Consider the following 19,467-nt stretch of genomic DNA (forward strand, 5'->3'; position numbering starts at 1 on the left):
TTGTACTCAATCTGTTCTGCCTTTAAAGTCTCGCCGTTATTCTCACGGCAGAAGGTCGAATTGTTTACATTCTTCAGTGTGTATTTACTATTTGTATTTACTATTTGTATTCAGAAACTTGTGTAAAGAATCATTCAGAACTTTGTATACCACATATGTCAGGCCAATCCTGGAGTATGCAGCCCCAGCATGGAGTCCATATCTAGTCAAGGATAAGACTAAACTGGAAAAGGTTCAAAGGTTTGCCACCAGACTAGTACCCGAGCTGAGAGGTATGAGCTACGAGGAGAGACTACGGGAATTAAACCTCACTTCGCTGGAAGACAGAAGAGTTAGGGGGGACATGATCACCACATTCAAGATTCTGAAGGGAATTGATAGGGTGGATAAAGACAGTCTATTTAACACAAGGGGAACACGCACAAGGGGACACAGGTGGAAACTGAGTGCCCAAATGAGCCACAGAGATATTAGAAAGAACTTTTTTAGTGTCAGAGTGGTTGACAAATGGAATGCATTAGGGGGTGATGTGGTGGAGGCTGACTCCATACACAGTTTCAAATGTAGATATGACAAAGCCCGATAGGCTCAGGAATCTGTACACCTGTTGATTGACGGTTGAGAGGCGGGACCAAAGAGCCAGAGCTCAACCCCCGCAAACACAACTAGGTGAGTACAACTAGGTGAGTACACACACACACACACACACACACACACACACACACACACACACACACACACACAAAACAGAAGGGGCATATACAGAAAGCGACAAGGAAATCTGCGAGGTACTGAATGCAAAATTCCATAGTGTTCACAACCGAGCCTGAGCAGCTCCCATTGTTAGAAGCGATTACCCAAGATGAAACACTATCAGATATAGAGGTGACAGCAGAGGATGTAATGAAACAGTTGACAACACTGGATGCAAATAAAGCTGTTGGACCAGACAAAGTATCACCGTGGATACTTAAAGAGGCAGCGCAGGCTCTCGGCGTGCCTCTGGCAATGATCTTTAATGAGTCACTTATGTCGGGAGAATTGCCCAGTTGCTGGAAGGAGGCAAATGTCGTACCGATTTTCAAGAAAGGTGATAGGGAGGAGGCACTTAACTACAGACCCGTATCACTCACAAGCATCCCCTGCAAAATACTTGAAAGAATAATTAGGCTAAGATTTGTTGAGCACCTGGAGAGCATTGGGTTTGTAAACAAGCACCAACATGGGTTCTGGACAGGGAAATCATGCCTAACAAACCTTTTAGAATTCTATGATAAAGTAAAAAGGATAAGGCAGGACAGAGAAGGCTGGGCAGACTGCATATTTCTTGACTGCCAAAAGGCCTTTGATACAGTACCGCATATGAGACTGCTATACAAACTTGAGAGGCAGGCAGGAGTAAGCGGAAAGGCCCTAGTATGGGTGAAGAACTACCTAACAGGAAGGAGCCAGAGGGTAATGGTAAGGGGCGAGAAGTCGGACTGGCGAACAGTAACAAGTGGAGTACCTCAAGGATCGGTGCTGGGACCAATCCTCTTTCTAATTTGCGTAAATGATATGTTTACAGGAGTGGAATCATAGATGTCAATGTTTGCGGATGACGCAAAATTAATGAGAAGAGTTGTGACAGACGAGGATTGTAGGATCCTCCAAGAGGACTTAAACAGGTTGCAGAGATGGTCAGGGAAATGGCTACTGGAGTTTAACACCAGTAAATGTAAATTTATGGAAATGGGATCAGGTGATAGGAGACCAAAGGGACAGTACACAATGAAGGGGAACAGCCTACCTGTAACGATTCGAGAAAGAGACCTGAGAGTGGATGTGACACCTAATCTAACTCCTGAGGCACATATAAATAGGATAACGACAGCAGCGTACTCTACACTGGCGAAAATTAGAACTTCATTCAGAAACCTAAATGAGGAGGCTTTTAGGGCGCTTTACACTGCCTACGTGAGACCCGTCTTAGAGTATGCCGCGCCATCATGGAGCCCCCACCTGAAGAAACACATAAAGAAACTGGAAATGGTCCAGAGGTTTGCGACGAGGCTTGTCCCAGAGTTACGAGGGATGGGATATGAAGAGCGTCTGAAGGAACTGAACCTTACGACACTAGAGAAAAGAAGGGAGAGAGGAGATATGATTGGGACATATAAAATACTCAGAGGAATTGACAAAGTGGAAATAGATGAAATGTTCACACGTAATAATAACAGAACGAGGGGACATGGGTGGAAACTGGAAACTCAGATGAGTCACAGAGATGTTAGGAAGTTTTCTTTTAGCGTGAGAGTAGTGGAAAAATGGAATGCACTTGGGGAACAGGTTGTGGAAGCAAATACTATTCATACTTTTAAAACTAGGTATGATAGGGAAATGGGACAGGAGTCATTGCTGTAAACAACCGATTGCTGGAAAGGCGGGATCCAAGAGTCAATGCTCGATCCTGCAAGCACAAATAGGTGAGTACAAATAGGTGAGTACACACACACACACACACACACACACACACTCACACACACACACACACACACACACACACACACACACACACACACACACTCACACACACACACACACACACACACACACACACACACACACACACACACACACACACACACACACACACACACACACACACACACACACACACACACACACACTCACACACACACACATACACACACACACACACACACACACACACACACACACACACACACACACACACACACTCACACACACACACACACACACACACACACACACTCACACACACACACACACACACACACACACACACACACACATACACACACTCACACACACACACACACACACACACACACACACACACACACACACACACACACACACTCACACACACACACACACACACACACACACACACACACATACACACACTCACACACACACACACACACACACACACACACACACACACACACACACACTCACACACACACACACACACACACACACACACACACACACACACACACATACACACACACACATACACACACTCACACACACACACACACACACACATACACACACACACACACACACACACACACACACACACACACACACACATACACACACACACACACACACACACACACACACACATCCCCAAGATGCAGCCAGTAACAGCTGTTGTTGTTTGTTGTTTTAGATTCAGCTCCTCAGAACAAAAAGTTCCAAGTAGCACGGGCTATGGTGAGCCCGTAACTGGAGTAAGTAGCAGCTGTCTCCCAGGTACCTATATACTGGTAGGTGAACAGGTACATCAGGTGAAAAGAACATTGCTGATTTGCTTCTTCCCTGGCCAGGAATCGAAGCGTTTTGCGCCTGCATATCGCCCTTTAGCTCTTGGACCCCCTTCTTTTGTTGCCGCCGGTTGTGTAATGAAATTTCAGCCTTATTTCCCCCTATCATAAATATGTTCTGCAGGTGTGAAGGGAGTGAGTGTGTCCTGCTTCGTCCTGCTCCTGTACCTCCTTACAGTGTCCCGCCGCCCTCACCTGGCGCTGAAAGAAAACTTTAAGAACATCTGTGACTCGTCCGTCTCTAAAGCTGTGACTCGTCCGTCTCTAAAGCTGTGACTCGTCAGTCTCTAAAGCTGTGACTCGTCAGTCTCTAAAGCTGTGACTCGTCCGTCTCTAAAGCTGTGACTCGTCAGTCTCTAAAGCTGTGACTCGTCAGTCTCTAAAGCTGTGACTCATCAGTCTCTAAAGCTGTGACTCGTCCGTCTCTAAAGCTGTGACTCGTCCGTCTCTAAAGCTGTGACTCGTCAGTCTCTAAAGCTGTGACTCGTCCGTCTCTAAAGCTGTGACTCGTCCGTCTCTAAAGCTGTGACTCGTCCGTCTCTAAAGCTGTGACTCGTCCGTCTCTAAAGCTGTGACTCGTCCGTCTCTAAAGCTGTGACTCGTCAGTCTCTAAAGCTGTGACTCGTCCGTCTCTAAAGCTGTGACTCGTCCGTCTCTAAAGCTGTGACTCGTCCGTCTCTAAAGCTGTGACTCGTCCGTCTCTAAAGCTGTGACTCGTCAGTCTCTAAAGCTGTGACTCGTCCGTCCCTAAAGCTGTGACTCGTCAGTCTCTAAAGCTGTGACTCGTCCGTCCCTAAAGCTGTGACTCGTCAGTCTCTAAAGCTGTGACTCGTCCGTCTCTAAAGCTGTGACTCGTCCGTCTCTAAAGCTGTGACTCGTCCGTCTCTAAAGCTGTGACTCGTCCGTCTCTAAAGCTGTGACTCGTCCGTCTCTAAAGCTGTGACTCGTCAGTCTCTAAAGCTGTGACTCGTCCGTCTCTAAAGCTGTGACTCGTCCGTCTCTAAAGCTGTGACTCGTCCGTCTCTAAAGCTGTGACTCGTCCGTCTCTAAAGCTGTGACTCGTCAGTCTCTAAAGCTGTGACTCGTCCGTCCCTAAAGCTGTGACTCGTCAGTCTCTAAAGCTGTGACTCGTCCGTCCCTAAAGCTGTGACTCGTCAGTCTCTAAAGCTGTGACTCGTCAGTCTCTAAAGCTGTGACTCGTCAGTCTCTAAAGCTGTGACTCGTCCGTCTCTAAAGCTGTGACTCGTCCGTCCCTAAAGCTACCGTCAATGGTCGCTTGTGTTATTGGTGCTCATTGTAAACATTTCCTCTTTCCACTGAGTCAATCCCCCCTCTCCCACCTCAAAGTATTTTATACGTCTTTATCATCTCTCTCTCTCTCTCTCTCTCTCTCTCTCTCTCTCTCTCTCTCTCTCTCTCTCTCTCTCTCTCTCTCTCTCTCTCTCTCTCTCTCTCTCTCTCTCTCCTCTCTCTCCTCTCTCTCTCTCTCTCTCTCTCTCTCTCTCTCTCTCTCTCTCTCTCTCTCTCTCTCTCTCTCTCCTCTCTCTCTCTCTCTCTCTCTCTCTCTCTCTCTCTCTCTCTCTCTCTCTCTCTCTCTCTCTCTCTCTCTCTCTCTCTCTCTCTCTCTCTCTCTCTCTCTTCTATCGACGTGTGTGTGGGTGGGAGGGGGGCTACATTGGCATATCATGTCCCCTCTTCCTCTCCCCTTTCTCTCTCTTGAGTCACTTTCCCGTTAATATGTTTGTAAGAAGACCACCAATTATATTTCATAATCCAGTGTCAATCTCGTGGTGGGGCTCCCATTACCCGCGTTCTCTCACCAGAGGCACCAGCGGCAGCTGAGGCACCAGCGGCAGCTGAGGCACCAGCGGCAGCTGAAGCACCAGCGGCAGCTGAGGTACCAGCGGCAGCTGAGGCACCAGCGGCAGCTGAGGCACCAGCGGCAGCTGAGGCACCAGCGACAGCTGAGGTACCAGCGGCAGCTGAGGCACCAGCGGCAGCTGAGGTACCAGCGGCAGCTGAGGCACCAGCGGCAGCTGAGGCACCAGCGGCAGCTGAGGCACCAGCGGCAGCTGAGGCACCAGCGGCAGCTGAGGCACCAGCGGCAGCTGAGGCACCAGCGGCAGCTGAGGCACCAGCGGCAGCTGAGGCACCAGCGGCAGCGGAGGCACCAGCGGCAGCCGAGGCACCAGCGGCAGCCGAGGCACCAGCGGCAGCCGAGGCACCAGCATCAGCCGAGGCACCAGCGGCCATTGCCGACCGTTAGTACTGGGGGTTATCCCACCCTTAGTACTTCACAGGTTCATTAAGGATACCACTGGAGACTGGGGCTTCCTACCTGTGTTGTGTTCTCCCACGGTGGTAATGAGCTCCGACCACCAGAGGTCTCTCTGGGCGCTCTCACCCGGCGCTCTCACTCGGCGCTCTCACCCGGCGCTCTCACCCGGCGCTCTCACCCGGCGCTCACACTGTGGGCCGTGAGCAGGTTGTCAACATATTTGAATAAAATATGTTCCTCCTATAGGGTTTTTGTTGCGCGAAGCAAGCACACACACACACACACACACACACACACACACACACACACACACACACACACACACACACACACACACACACACACACACACACACTTTGTTTGCTGGGGGGGGGGGCCTGGTAGCCTGGTGGATAGCGCGCAGGGCTTGTAATTCTGTGGCGCGGGTTCGATTCCCGCACCAGGAAGAAACAAATTGGCAAAGTTTCTTTCACCCTGAATGCCCCTGTTACCTAGCAGTAAATAGGTACCTGGAAGTTAGTCAGCTATCACGGGCTACTTCCTGGTGTGTGTGTGTGTGGTGTGAGAAAAAAAAGTAGTTAGTAAACAGTTGATTGACAGTTGAGAGGCGGGCCGAAAGAGCAAAGCTCAACCCCCGCAAACACAACTAGGTGAATACACACACACACACAAACACACACACACACACACACACACACACACACACACACACACACACACACACACACACCATAGAGCCCAGTAGGCTCAGGAATCTGTACATCAGTTGATTGACTGTTGAGAGGCGGGACCAAAGAGCCAAAGCTCAACCCCCGCAAGCACAATTAGGTGAATACACACACACACACACACACACACACACACACACACACACACACAACAAGGTGGGCACATTCTTTGTTAAACTGCGCGGTGGTAACTTTTCAAAGGACTTGAAAGAGAGAGAATATTCATTACGTTCGAACTTGGAGAGTTCATGTTCTTTGTTGCTAAACCCGCCGAGTGCATCCTTAGTTACCAAACTGGTTCGAGTGCATCCGACCAACAGGACGGGTGCAGTTACCTGAGAGTGCGAATGCACTCCACGTTACCAATCACTGCACTCAATGTGGCTGCAGGAGCCAAGAGCTTGCCAAGAAGAGTAAACACTTCATATATTGCCAAGTTCTTTACATTTGTATAATTATTCTTGGGTATAAATATTCACAAATTCTTGATGACAACAACCCAAAAGTGGAGTGTATAGTACACTAACCTTGGAGTGGAGCCACAGCAGTCGACTAACACCCTGGGGGCCCTATTTATGTCTATCTTCTTGATGATCATCAAATCATCTTCAGATGATTTCGGGGCTTTTAGTGTCCCCGCGGCCCGGTCCTCGACCAGGCCTCCACCCCCAGGAAGCAGCCCGCGACAGCTGACTAACACCCAGGTACCTATTTTACTGCTAGGTAACAGGGGCATAGGGTGAAAGAAACTCTGCCCATTGTTTCTCGCCGGCGCCCGGGATCGAACCCGGGACCACAGGATCACAAGTCCAGTGTGCTGTCCGCTCGGCCGACCGGTTCCCTAGGGTGACCTAGGATGGCTAGGGTGAACAGACAAAACACTTGTAAGGGTCGAATCGTTCCTAAAATACCCGCCCTAAGATGGCTAGGGTGAACAGACAAAGCACTTGTAAGGGTCGAATCGTGCCCAAAAGACCCGCCCTGCCCGCGAATCGAACTCGGGGTCCTGGTGCTTGCGAGGCGAGTACTTTAACCACTGCGCTATGTACGTGTCCACGAGACATGATAAACTGATTATTGAAGTAGCAAGAATTATTTGAAAACCTGTCATAATTCTCAACCACATGGGCTGGACGGTAGAGTGACGGTCTCGCTTCATGCAGGTCGGCGTTCAATTCCCGACGGTCCAAGTGGTTGGGCAACTCTGTTCATCCATCAGGAGTTAGACAACTGTTAGGGTTGCATACACTGAATATAAAATATATATGCAGACGAGGAGTCACAATAACGTGGCTGAAATATGTTGACCAGACCACACACTAGAAAGTGAAGGGACGACGACGTTTCGGTCCGTCCTGGACCATTCTCAAGTCGATGGTCATCGACTTGAGAATGGAATCTCATTGAGAATCACCGTCTTTTGCTTTCTTAGGTCCATCATAGCAGCACGAGGCCATTTATTTATTTATTTTTAAACGCTTTCAATTATTACAATTTTCAATGGGAAGAAAAACATGACTCTCATGAGACAGTGAACGACAGTAAGATGATGGCTTGTTATGGATAAGATGGGGGGGGGGAGTGGGGGTAAAATGCTTTCCTGTGGTGGGTGCCATGACTGTGGGCGAGGCTGTGGGTGGAGCCAGGAGGGAGGAGTGGGCGGGGCGTGGGCGTGGCGCTCCTCCTGCTGCTGCTGCGGGAGGAGGAGCTTGGCGCGGCCGGCCACGTGGTCCACCCGGGGTCCCCAGACCGGAGTGTCCAGGTCCTCGCTATCCTCGTTATCTTCATCATTGTTACCGTTATCAATATCGTGGTCGTTATCAGCGTTACTTAATGTTTATCTTTCAATATAATTGTGTTTATTACCGTTGTCATTTTTGTGTATAATTAGCATCTTATTGTCATGAATAATATCACCATATTCATCAAAATTATCATCAACAGTCTGTGTCACTTTAATGTTACACAGATGTTGGCTTCCTTCTCACTATCATCATTTTTCCCTCCCTTCCCTGCCCAACCACTTGGACTGGAAGGTAGAGCGACGGTCTTGCTTCCTGCAGGTCGGCGTTCAATCCCCGACCCTCCAAGTGGTTGGCCACCACCTCCCCCTCCTATGTCAAACGCTTATCCTGACCCCCTTCCAAGTGCTATATAGTCGTAATGGTTTGGCACATTCTCCTGATAGTTCCCTTCCTTTCCCTTCCCTCCCCTCCTTTCCCTCCCCTCCTTTCCCTCCCCTCCTTTCCCTCCCCTTCTTCCTCTCCGTCCTTCCTTCCTTCTCATTCATCCCCCCCTCCCTCCCCTTCGTACCTCCCTCCCTTCCTTCTCCTCCCACCCACCCCTCCTCTCCTTCCCTCCTTTCCCTCCCCTCCCTTCCTCTCCATCACTCATCACTCCCACCCTTCCTCAGCGTCACCTGTCATGCTTCCACAACCTTTCCTGCGCCTTGATTTCTACAAACGAAAACAACTGTTTCATCTGTACCTGGAGGCTGACTCACAAGCAATAAGGTAATTGACAGCCGAGGAAAGTGAATTGCCATTGATGAATATACACGCTATTCAGACGGTCTAGCACTGCTACTGAGACGGTTCGAGAAGCGCAGCATCTCGATAACCCCTGATAACATGGGTTCACAACTGGGCGCTCTTGCCTGTCACAGTTGCTGGACCACTATGACATGGCATTAGATGCTATGGAAGACAAACAAAACGCTGATGTAATTTACACAAATTTCGCAAAAGTCTTCAACAAATGTGACCATGGTCACATTTAGGGAGCCGGTCGGCCGAGCGGACAGCACACTGGACTTGTGATCCTGTGGTCCTGGGTTCGATCCCAGGCGCCGGCGAGAAACAATGGGCAGAGTTTCTTTCACCCTATGCCCCTGTTACCTAGCAGTAAAATAGGTACCTGGGTGTTAGTCAGCTGTCACGGGCTGCTTCCTGGGGGTGGAGGCCTGGTCGAGGACCGGGCCGCGGGGACACTAAAAAAAAGCCCCGAAATCATCTCAAGATAACCTCAAGATGGTGTTATTGCACACAAAATGTGTTCAAAAGGAATTACCGGAAAAATAGGCAGATGTATCTACAATTTCCTGACTAACAGAACCCAATGTGTAATAGTCAACAAAATAAAATCCGGTCCATCAACCGTGAAGAGCTCAGTCCCCCAGGGTACTGTGCTTGCTCCAGTACTTTTTCTCATCCTCATATCGGACATAGACAAGGGCACAATCTAATAGTACTGTATCATCCTTTGCAGATGATACTAGGATTTTTATGAGAGTAGACAACATAGAGGACACGGCAAACCTCCAATCAGATGTAAATCAGATGTAAAATAATATGGTGTTTAACGAAGATAAGTTCCAGCTCATGCACTACGGAAAATATGAAAATATATAAACGGAAACCACGTACAAAACGCAGTCAAATCATAACATTGAACGGAAAGGCAATGTAAAGGATTTTGGTGTACTCATGTCGGAAGACCTTACCTTTAAAGAACACAATAAAATAGATAGTCTTGAAGACGCTAGTGATTACTAGAGTGGAGTACTACTGCACAATGACAGCCTCTTTCAAAGCTGGAGAAATTGCTGACCTGGAGAGCGTGCAGAGATCCTTTACTGCTAGAATCCTCCCAGCAAAACATCTAAACTATTGGGACCGACTAAAGAGCCTAAATCTGTATTCCCTTGAGCGCAGGCGGGAGAGATACATAATAATTTACACGCGGGAAATATTAGAGGGGCTGGTCCCAAACCTGCACGCAGAAATAATATCACATGAGACCAGAAGACATGGCAGGATGTGCAGAACACCCCCGTTGAAGAGCAGAGGTGCAACAGGTACTCTGAGAGAGAACTCTATCAACTTCAGAGGCCCGAGACTGTTCAACACGCTTCCACTACACATAAGGGGCATAACTGGCCGGCCCCTCACAGTGTTCAAGAGAGAACTGGATAAACACCTCCAAAGGATACCTGATCAACTAGGCTGTGATTCATACGTCAGGCTGCGAGCAGCCGCGTTCAACAGCCTGGTTGACCAGTCCAGTTGATCTGTGATGTCTCGTGCGCAGTGTGAGGACTCTGTCTCTCTGTAGCTGGCCTCGTAATAGACGGTCAACAGGTGTTCGAAATGTAATGTGTGCTCGGCTTTATTGCCTTGTAACCTGTAGAAGGTAGAGCTCATGCAGACTTCACCTGGGTGACGTGACGGGCCACAGTCACGGGCCACGTCACGACCACCAGTCACGGGCCACGTCACGACCACCAGTCACGGGCCACGTCACGACCACCAGTCACGGGCCACGTCACGACCACCAGTCACGGGCCACGTCACGACCACCAGTCACGGGCCACGTCACGACCACCAGTCACGGGCCACGTCACGACCACCAGTCACGGGCCACGTCACGACCACCAGTCGCCATATCGGCCGTCTCGCCCCCACAGCGGAACACGGGTCACGTGACGACGGTGATCAACAAGCAATTAGGTGACCATAACGAGTGTGGCCCCCGGGGCCCCTGGCTGGGGGAAGGGCGCAGCGCTCTGAACCTTTATGCTGATGGGCCCAGTAGGGATGGGAAAGGATGATGGGGCGGGGGGATTGGCATGGGAAGTATTTGCTCATGAAGAGGCAATCAGCGCGAAGAGATGGGTCGGGTGAGGGGCGGGGAAGGGGTGGGGGGGGGGTGATGGGCCGGGTGAAGGGAGGGGACGGGAGGGGGGGGGGGTGAGTGAATAATGGTCCGGGAAAGAAAGGTTCGAGAAGCAGTGTGTCGAAGTGAGAGATGGGCAAAGGGTACAGGGTCAAGAAGTGATGGGCTGAAGGTACAGAGCTCGAAGGTGATGGGGCCCACATAGGATGGGACAAGGCCAACATAGCGAAGATATGAACACATATCAGGCACAGTAAACACAGTAAACAGGCACCAACACTGGCCCCCTCAGAAGTGACGGGGGAAGTGACCGTGGAGAGTGCCGCAAGCGACCGGGGGGGGGGGGCGGCGCCATGGAGAGTGCCATTTTTAAAAGTGTTGAACTACGAGTGACCTTAAGCCCCAGTTACCCGGCCACTTAAGCTTTCATTATGCACTAACGTCCGGCCATAATTACACCCCGACTCGATCTGAACTAAAACTTGGCAAGAAGCTCCTTCAGAGGCCCTTTGTGCTACTTGGAAAAGTTTATTTACCAATGATGCTGGGCGCGGCCGACGCTGCCGACGCTGCCTTGGGCGGTGATTCACGCCTCGGGTATAGCACTCTGGGGGCGAGATGACGCGGGAAATGAACGAGACTGTAGAGATGCTCATTTGATATTGAACTTGTTGCGTTATATTGAGACGTTGATTTGGTTGTTATGGTCGTTGCTTTACTGAAGAAATGTGGAATGGCGGATGTCTGTGGTGGTTGTGGAGGAGCTGTCGTGGTACAAGTTTTAGTACTACTGTTGATGTGGAGGGGGGGGGGTTCGATGTGCAGTCAGCATTGATGGGGGAGGGGGAGGGTGGTATTGATGTGGTGGAGGGTGGTATTGATGTGGTGGAGGGTGGTATTGATGTGGTGGAGGGTGGTATTGATGTGGTGGAGGGTGGTATTGATGTGGTGGAGGGTGGTATTGATGTGAGGGGGGAGATTGGCATTGAAATTACATGTGGGCAAGTTATATATTTTTAGTGTTCATGTAGGGAGCCGATCGGCCGAGCGGACAGCACACTGGACTTGTGATCCTGTGGTCCTGGGTTCGATCCCGGGCGCCGGCGAGAAACAATGGGCAGAGTTTCTTTCACCCTATGCCCCTGTTACCTAGCAGTAAAATAGGTACCTGGGTGCTAGTCAGCTGTCACGGGCTGCTTCCTGGGGGTGGAGGCTTGGTCGAGGACCGGGCCGCGGGGACACTAAAGCCCCGAAATCATCTCAAGATAACCTCAAGATGTATACCTGGTTGGTGGTGATGTGGAGACACTGAGGCTGAGAATGGGTCTCGAGGGATTTAGTATTGATAAGCCCGATGGTTAGTATTGATTAAGACAGTGTTGACGTGACGGCGTCTGGCGTGGCTGTTGCTGTTGTTGTTGTAGTGGGGACGGGTGGTGGTGGAGGCTCCAGACACGTGTGGTGGAGGCTCCAGACACGTGTGGTGGAGGCTCCACCACACGTGTGGTGGAGGCTCCAGACACGTGTGGTTGAGGCTCCAGACACGTGTGGTGGAGGCTCCAGACACGTGTGGTGGAGGCTCCAGACACGTGTGGTGGAGGCTCCAGACACGTGTGGTGGAGGGTGGGGATACGAGGGTGCCACGTGACCACCAGGTGCTGGAGGGGAGGGGGCGGGGGGGGGGACATAGTTCCCTCATCAGTTTAAAAAGGTAAAGGTGAGGGACATTAAGTTTATCCCCGGGCGCTGTCAGGGGGTACACACACGCGCACACACACACACACACACACACACACACACACACACACACACACACACACACACACACACACACACACACACGCGCGCGCGTGCGTTCTAAGAGTCATGAATTAACAAACCTATGCCATCGCTTAGATAAATTAGAGCGAGCTGCTCCTGTGAGGTTTCCCACGCTGCTCTAGACTGAGGTAAGGGGGTTCTTGTTGTTGTAGATGTAGCCACTCACACCGACATGTCCATGTAGCACGGGCTATGGTGAGCCCATAAGAGGGAGGTTAGGGGAAATAATATTGGCTTAATATGAAGAGTAATGCCCTACACGCTTCATGATTGTCATGGGAACAGCGCTGAAGGCAGCGCTTCCCAGTTTCTTTGTCAGGGACAGAGAGCCTGTTAGGCTCATAGAGGTGGCACTTGGCCTTCCGCGGGATGCGATCCACAACAGTTGTCTAACTCCCTGATATCTATTTTCTGCAAAGGGCAGAAAATTTTCTGCCCTTTGCAGAAAGGGCAGAAATATATTTCATATTTTCACTTCATTTTTTTTTAGCTTTTTCTTATATTTCAGTGATGGGAACATCAGATCACTTGATTTTCCAAATTTTCTGATGAGAACATCAGACCATTTAGCAAGGCATTGGACGAGGGAGTGGGGGGAAATGGTGGGGAATTTTCTTTCAATAGATTTTCTGTTGACCAGACCACACACTAGAAATTGAAGGGACGACGACGTTTCATCGACTTGAGACTTGAGAATGGTCCAGGACGGACCGAAACGTCGTCGTCCCTTCAATTTCTAGTGTGTGGTCTGGTCAACATACTTCAGCCACGTTATTGTGACTCATCGCCTGCAGATTTTCTGTTGTAGGGAGCTGGTGCAAGGAAAGGTGGCTAGATGTTTCCGAGTGGATCCAATACTTTGGATTTTGTGGCTGTTGTTTAACTCTAATGACAACCTCCTCAGAGGCAGACTGTCGGCACTTTTTTCTCGTCTGAGATGGAGGAGGAGGAGAGCGGTCCTCCTCCTCGCCCTCGTGCTTCCGTCCTGGCATATATCCTGGGATCTGTAGTGGGTCGTCCAGCACCGCTCCTGTGCCAGGTGAGTCCACTACGGGCTCACCATAGCCCGTGCTACTTGCCCCGCTCCTGTGCCACGTAAGTTATGGGCTTACCATAGCCCGTGCTACTTGCCCCGCTCCTGTGCCACGTAAGTTATGGGCTTACCATAGCCCGTGCTACTTGCCCCGCTCCTGTGCCAGGTAAGTTACGGGCTCACCATAGCCAGTGCTACTTGCCCCGCTCCTGTGCCAGGTAAGTTACAGGGCTCACCATAGCCCGTGCTACTTGCCCCGCTCCTGTGCCAGGTAAGTTACGGGCTCACCATAGCCAGTGCTACTTGCCCCGCTCCTGTGCCAGGTAAGTTACGGGCTCACCATAGCCAGTGCTACTTGCCCCGCTCCTGTGCCAGGTAAGTTACGGGCTCACCATAGCCAGTGCTACTTGCCCCGCTCCTGTGCCAGGTAAGTTACGGGCTCACCATAGCCCGTGCTACTTGCCCCGCTCCTGTGCCAGGTAAGTTACGGGCTCACCATAGCCAGTGCTACTTGCCCCGCTCCTGTGCCAGGTAAGTTACGGGCTTACCATAGCCCGTGCTACTTGCCCCGCTCCTGTGCCAGGTAAGTTATGGGCTTACCATAGCCCGTGCTACTTGCCCCGCTCCTGTGCCAGGTAAGTTACGGGCTTACCATAGCCCGTGCTACTTGCCCCGCTCCTGTGCCAGGTAAGTTACGGGCTCACCATAGCCCGTGCTACTTGCCCCGCCCCTGTGCCAGGTAAGTTACGGGATCACCATAGCCCGTGCTACTTGGAACTTGTTCCGAGTAGCTGAATCTATAACAACAGTTGGTCGTCGCCACTAATTTTGATGATCAAGTTATTCAACTATGAGACTTTAAGAGAGTACTTATGTTGGCGTGTATGTTGGTAAATGCACCATGTTGGCGTGTATGTTGGTAAATGCACCATGTTGGCGTGTATGTTGGTAAATGCACCATGTTGGCGTGTATGTTGGTAAATGCACCATGTTGGCGTGTATGTTGGTAAATGCACCATGTTGGCGTGTATGTTGGTAAATGCACCATGTTGGCGTGTATGTTGGTAAATGCACCATGTTGGCGTGTATGTTGGTAAATGCACCATGTTGGCGTGTATGTTGGTAAATGCACCATGTTGGCGTGTATGTTGGTAAATGCACCATGTTGGCGTGTATGTTGGTAAATGCACCATGTTGGCGTGTATGTTGGTAAATGCACCATGTTGGCGTGTATGTTGGTAAATGCACCATGTTGGCGTGTATGTTGGTAAATGCACCATGTTGGCGTGTATGTTGGTAAATGCACCATGTTGGCGTGTATGTTGGTAAATGCACCATGTTGGCGTGTATGTTGGTAAATGCACCATGTTGGCGTGTATGTTGGTACGTATGCTAGTTATACGTATCATTTATTAAAGAAATTACGAGCTTCGAAAATTCCATCCCAAGCTTATTATAATAATAAACATCGCAGCGCTTCGGAACTTATAAACGGTGTCATGAATATAAGGTTTGCCGCCATGATTGTAAGGTTTGCCGCCATGATTGTAAGGTTTGCCGCCATGATTGTAAGGTTTGCCGCCATGATTGTAAGGTTTGCCGCCATGATTGAGGAAAGTTAGTTTAGTTTAGTTCATTTATTATGCACCCCATACCCATCTTGTGGGCGGTAGTGGAAAGGGTTACAGAGGCACATAATGGGCTCAGGGACTGAACCCCACAATTCATTTAAGTAAACAAGTTACAGTCTTGATGAGCTAGTTACAAAATTCATTGCACATCCTCACATCATCAATGGGATCGAGATCGGCCACAAGTATAGTTTCTAAATTAAGCAACTGACATATGTGGAGAGCTAGTGTCACAATTGATATGTTTGTCCTGCACACCGCCCCCCATCCAGTGGGCAGTGGTGGATAGGTTACAATCACTTAGTTACTACCTACAGTTAGCAAACTGGGGATATTTGGCTAAAATTTCTGATAGATCATTTTGAAAGAAACATATACACATCTCTGCAACATTTGTTATAGAATTGTCTCTGAATTCACGTATCTTTTCGCACTCCATCACATAGTGACGGAGGGTGTGCGAATAATTTTGTTGACACAGTTTACATTTGGTCAGGTCTACATCAACAGATAATGAGAATTCCCAGAGATACTTGTAACCGAGTCTAAGCCGAGCAGTAGTAACATCTAGAAGTCTGCTGATTTTATTGGATGAACCATAGATGTGTGGCTCCTCTTGCATGATAGTATGATGATAGATGGAATTACTGGTGTCGATTTCACTTTGCCTCAGATCTACAAGAATTTGTTGAAGTTCTCGGTGTACTATTGCTCTCAGACTGTTTATTGACCATCCAAAGTTATACTCAACGTTTGTTTTAAAGGCAGATTCTTTGGCTAACTCATTAGCTCTTATCATGCATTCGGAGGCCAACATGAGATGGAGACCACATGAAATGGACCCTCTTTTTTTAATTGTATTTGTTTAGCCTCAGTCACGAGCAAGTTACAGTTATGTCTTAAAGAGTTGAGAGCAATTAAGGATGATAAATAATCACTTACAATTAATGTATCAAGTCTACACATTTCAGTGCTAAAGCAAGGCAACTAGTTCGGTCTGAAGGGTAGAGGCCCAGTTGTTTATACGGACTCCCCACTCAAAATATAAGCCATCGCCCATTGTCAGGACAACTGCACTTCCAGCTGCACCCGTGGTGCGGTGTAGGGAACCATCAGTGTATATGATTTGAGAGAGAGAATGCTCTGTGGACAGAGCATCAATATGGCTTAAGGCGCTAAGCTTTGCCTCAAGACGAAGTTTGGGCTGATCTCTAATTTGCTCCTTGTGTGGAAAGGGAGGGATTAAAACGGAATAGGGTGTAATCTCCCACGGTGCAGGAAGATGCCGTTATTGTCTCTCTCTTGGTACAAATTATAAATCAGATACATTCTGTGTTCAGTTCCAGTTTTAGTTATCAATTTGGGACAATGTTGACCTTTAAGAAAGAAATTCTGTAGAGCTTCTGTGCAAGGGTTAGGATGAGTTAGCCTAAACATTTTCATACCAATTTGACAGTTAATTTCAGTAACTCGATCAACGACGCTCGGAATATTAAATTCCTTTCTCATGTTAAGTATCTTTGTGGTACGAGGACACCCAAGGATTATCTTCAAGGCTTCGTTCTGCAATTTTTCAAGCCCTCCAAACTTTCTTTCAGGCACGAAAACAAGCAAAGATGCAGAATAATCCACTATAAAGATCTGATGTATGCAAGGTGGAACTTTTTGAGAATTCTGACATTGGCACCATAGCCTGAGTGATAACCTGCAACAGCCTTGAGAGCTCGGAGCCTCTCCTTATACTGACGACAGAGTCTGAATACAACAGGACCATACAGTGGCCACCTCAAGGCCAAGGTATTTGAATCTGTTTACATAGTCAAGCTGGGAGCCATCAGACAGTTGCATCTTGCGAACAGCTCCTCCCTGCCTGGGTGGGCGCCGATTGTGTATCTTTGTTTTCTCTGCTGAGATGACTAACCCTAGGTCCTGACATGAGTCTAATGCAGAGTTAAGAGTGTTCTGCGTGTTAGCATACCCAGTGGTGTGTATCATTATATCATCAGCATACCCAGTGGTGTGTATCATTATATCATCAGCATACCCAGTGGTGTGTATCATTATATCATCAGCATACCCAGTGGTGTGTATCATTATATCATCAGCATACCCAGTGGTGTGTATCAGTATATCATCAGCATACCCAGTGGTGTGTATCAGTATACCCAGTGGTATCAGCATACCCAGTGGTGTGTATCATTATATCATCAGCATACCCAGTGGTGTGTATCATTATATCATCAGCATACCCAGTGGTGTGTATCATTATATCATCAGCATACCCAGTGGTGTGTATCAGTATACCCAGTGGTATCAGCATACCCAGTGGTGTGTATCATCAGCATACCCAGTGGTGTGTATCATCAGCATACCCAGTGGTGTGTATCATCAGCATACCCAGTGGTGTGTATCATCAGCATACCCAGTGGTGTGTATCAGCATACCCAGTGGTGTGTATCATCAGCATACCCAGTGGTGTGTATCATCAGCATACCCAGTGGTGTGTATCATTATATCATCAGCATAGCTAATGATGTGCACGTTGGGTTTTCTCGGTACAGAGTTTAACAGCGTGTTTATTAATTAAGATATTAAATAAGGTAGGACTGAGGACACCTCCCTGCGGGGTGCCTAGTCGAAGTCTCTTGTTCCACTATACTATGTCACTGGACAAATACAGATGACTTCCTGTTGGATAAGTAAAGATGAACAGGTTTCGTCAGTGGTTTACTTGAGGTCCGTTCCTCTGGTGGTGGTCTCGTACCTCTTACATACGGGGTCCACTTCGCTTTGTAATTGCAGAGACTCTTTGTTACACGTTAGTCCTATCCCTGTGTGTGTGTGTGTGTGTGTGTGTACTGACCTAATTGTACTCACCTAATTGTGCTTGCGGGGGTTGAGCTCTGGCTCTTTGGTCCCGCCTCTCAACCGTCAATCAACTGGTGTACAGATCCCTGAGCCTACTGGGCTCTATCATATCTACATTTGAAACTGTGTATGGAGTCAGCCTCCACCACATCACTGCCTAGTGTGTGTGTGTAGGCCGGTGCTCAGTTTGTGTGCGTACGGTAAAGACATTGTTGTGTACACCTAGTGTGTCTTGATACGTGTATCTTGATACGTGTACGCTTTTTATTTACACATGGCTGAGTGTCTATACACATGAACCCATTGCCTGTGTCCTCATTAACGTGTATATATGCGCATACCTGTGAACGTACGCATATGTATACGTGCCTGTACGCAAATACGCCTATCCCTGAAGCTACGCAGCTATGCATACACATCTACTCACGCGCACAGCAGCACATTCCAATCCGTACATGCACGCAGAGGCGTACACATTAGGAATTAGATTACAAGCCATTTGGTGAGCGATTATGAAAGGCAAAAGCCTCCAGTCCAGTATTTTCCTGTGAATCAAAAAGTTTTGCGAAAACCTCGACACACACCAGGCCACCAGGGACGGGTCCCCGCCAGGAAAATAATATCTATTACGCAAGTCGATAGAACCGTAAATCCCACGACAGCTTTTGGTTTCGGACCCCTGAGGGATTAGGGATTGACAGCGAGGGAAGGCGGGGATTACGGGGATTACGAAGGGATTATTTCACCAAAAATTGGGGAGAGTTGCCCGCCGCATATGGTGGCTCCTCTCTCACCCAGGGCGCACTAGAGGCCCTCCCCTCGTTCCCACTCCTTATCCCTCTCCCCATCTCCCCCCCCCCTCTCTCTCCTATCCCTTCCCCCCCATCTACCCCCCCCTCCCTTCTTTCCTATCCTTCCAATTCACCCTAACCTCTCCTCCGTCTACCCTCCTCTCTCTGCTATACATGCTATATCCAATATTTCATTCTATAGTGGCAATGCCTCCCTCTCCTACTAATTCCTCGCTCTCCTCTCCTTGCTCTCCGTGCTTTCCTCTCCTCTTCCGCTATCT

General features: G+C 49.0%; 1 protein-coding gene across 1 annotated transcript in view; it reads right to left on the bottom strand.

Moving 5' to 3' along the window:
* LOC123752436 (melanoma-associated antigen C1-like) overlaps positions 1–13,855 on the bottom strand; it is a 38,235-nt gene extending 24,380 nt beyond the window's left edge. Inside the window, exons 1-3 of the mRNA XM_069322728.1 lie at positions 13,625–13,855; positions 6,704–6,828; positions 5,183–5,630 (exon numbers count right to left, since the gene is read on the bottom strand). Of these exons, the coding sequence (XP_069178829.1) occupies positions 5,183–5,630; positions 6,704–6,828; positions 13,625–13,855 (804 nt within the window). The remainder of the gene's footprint in view (positions 1–5,182; positions 5,631–6,703; positions 6,829–13,624) is intronic.
* Positions 13,856–19,467: the final 5,612 nt, after the last annotated feature.

The sequence above is a fragment of the Procambarus clarkii genome, chromosome 1 (assembly GCF_040958095.1).
Source record: "Procambarus clarkii isolate CNS0578487 chromosome 1, FALCON_Pclarkii_2.0, whole genome shotgun sequence".
In the NCBI taxonomy this organism is placed as follows: Eukaryota; Metazoa; Arthropoda; class Malacostraca; order Decapoda; family Cambaridae; genus Procambarus; species Procambarus clarkii.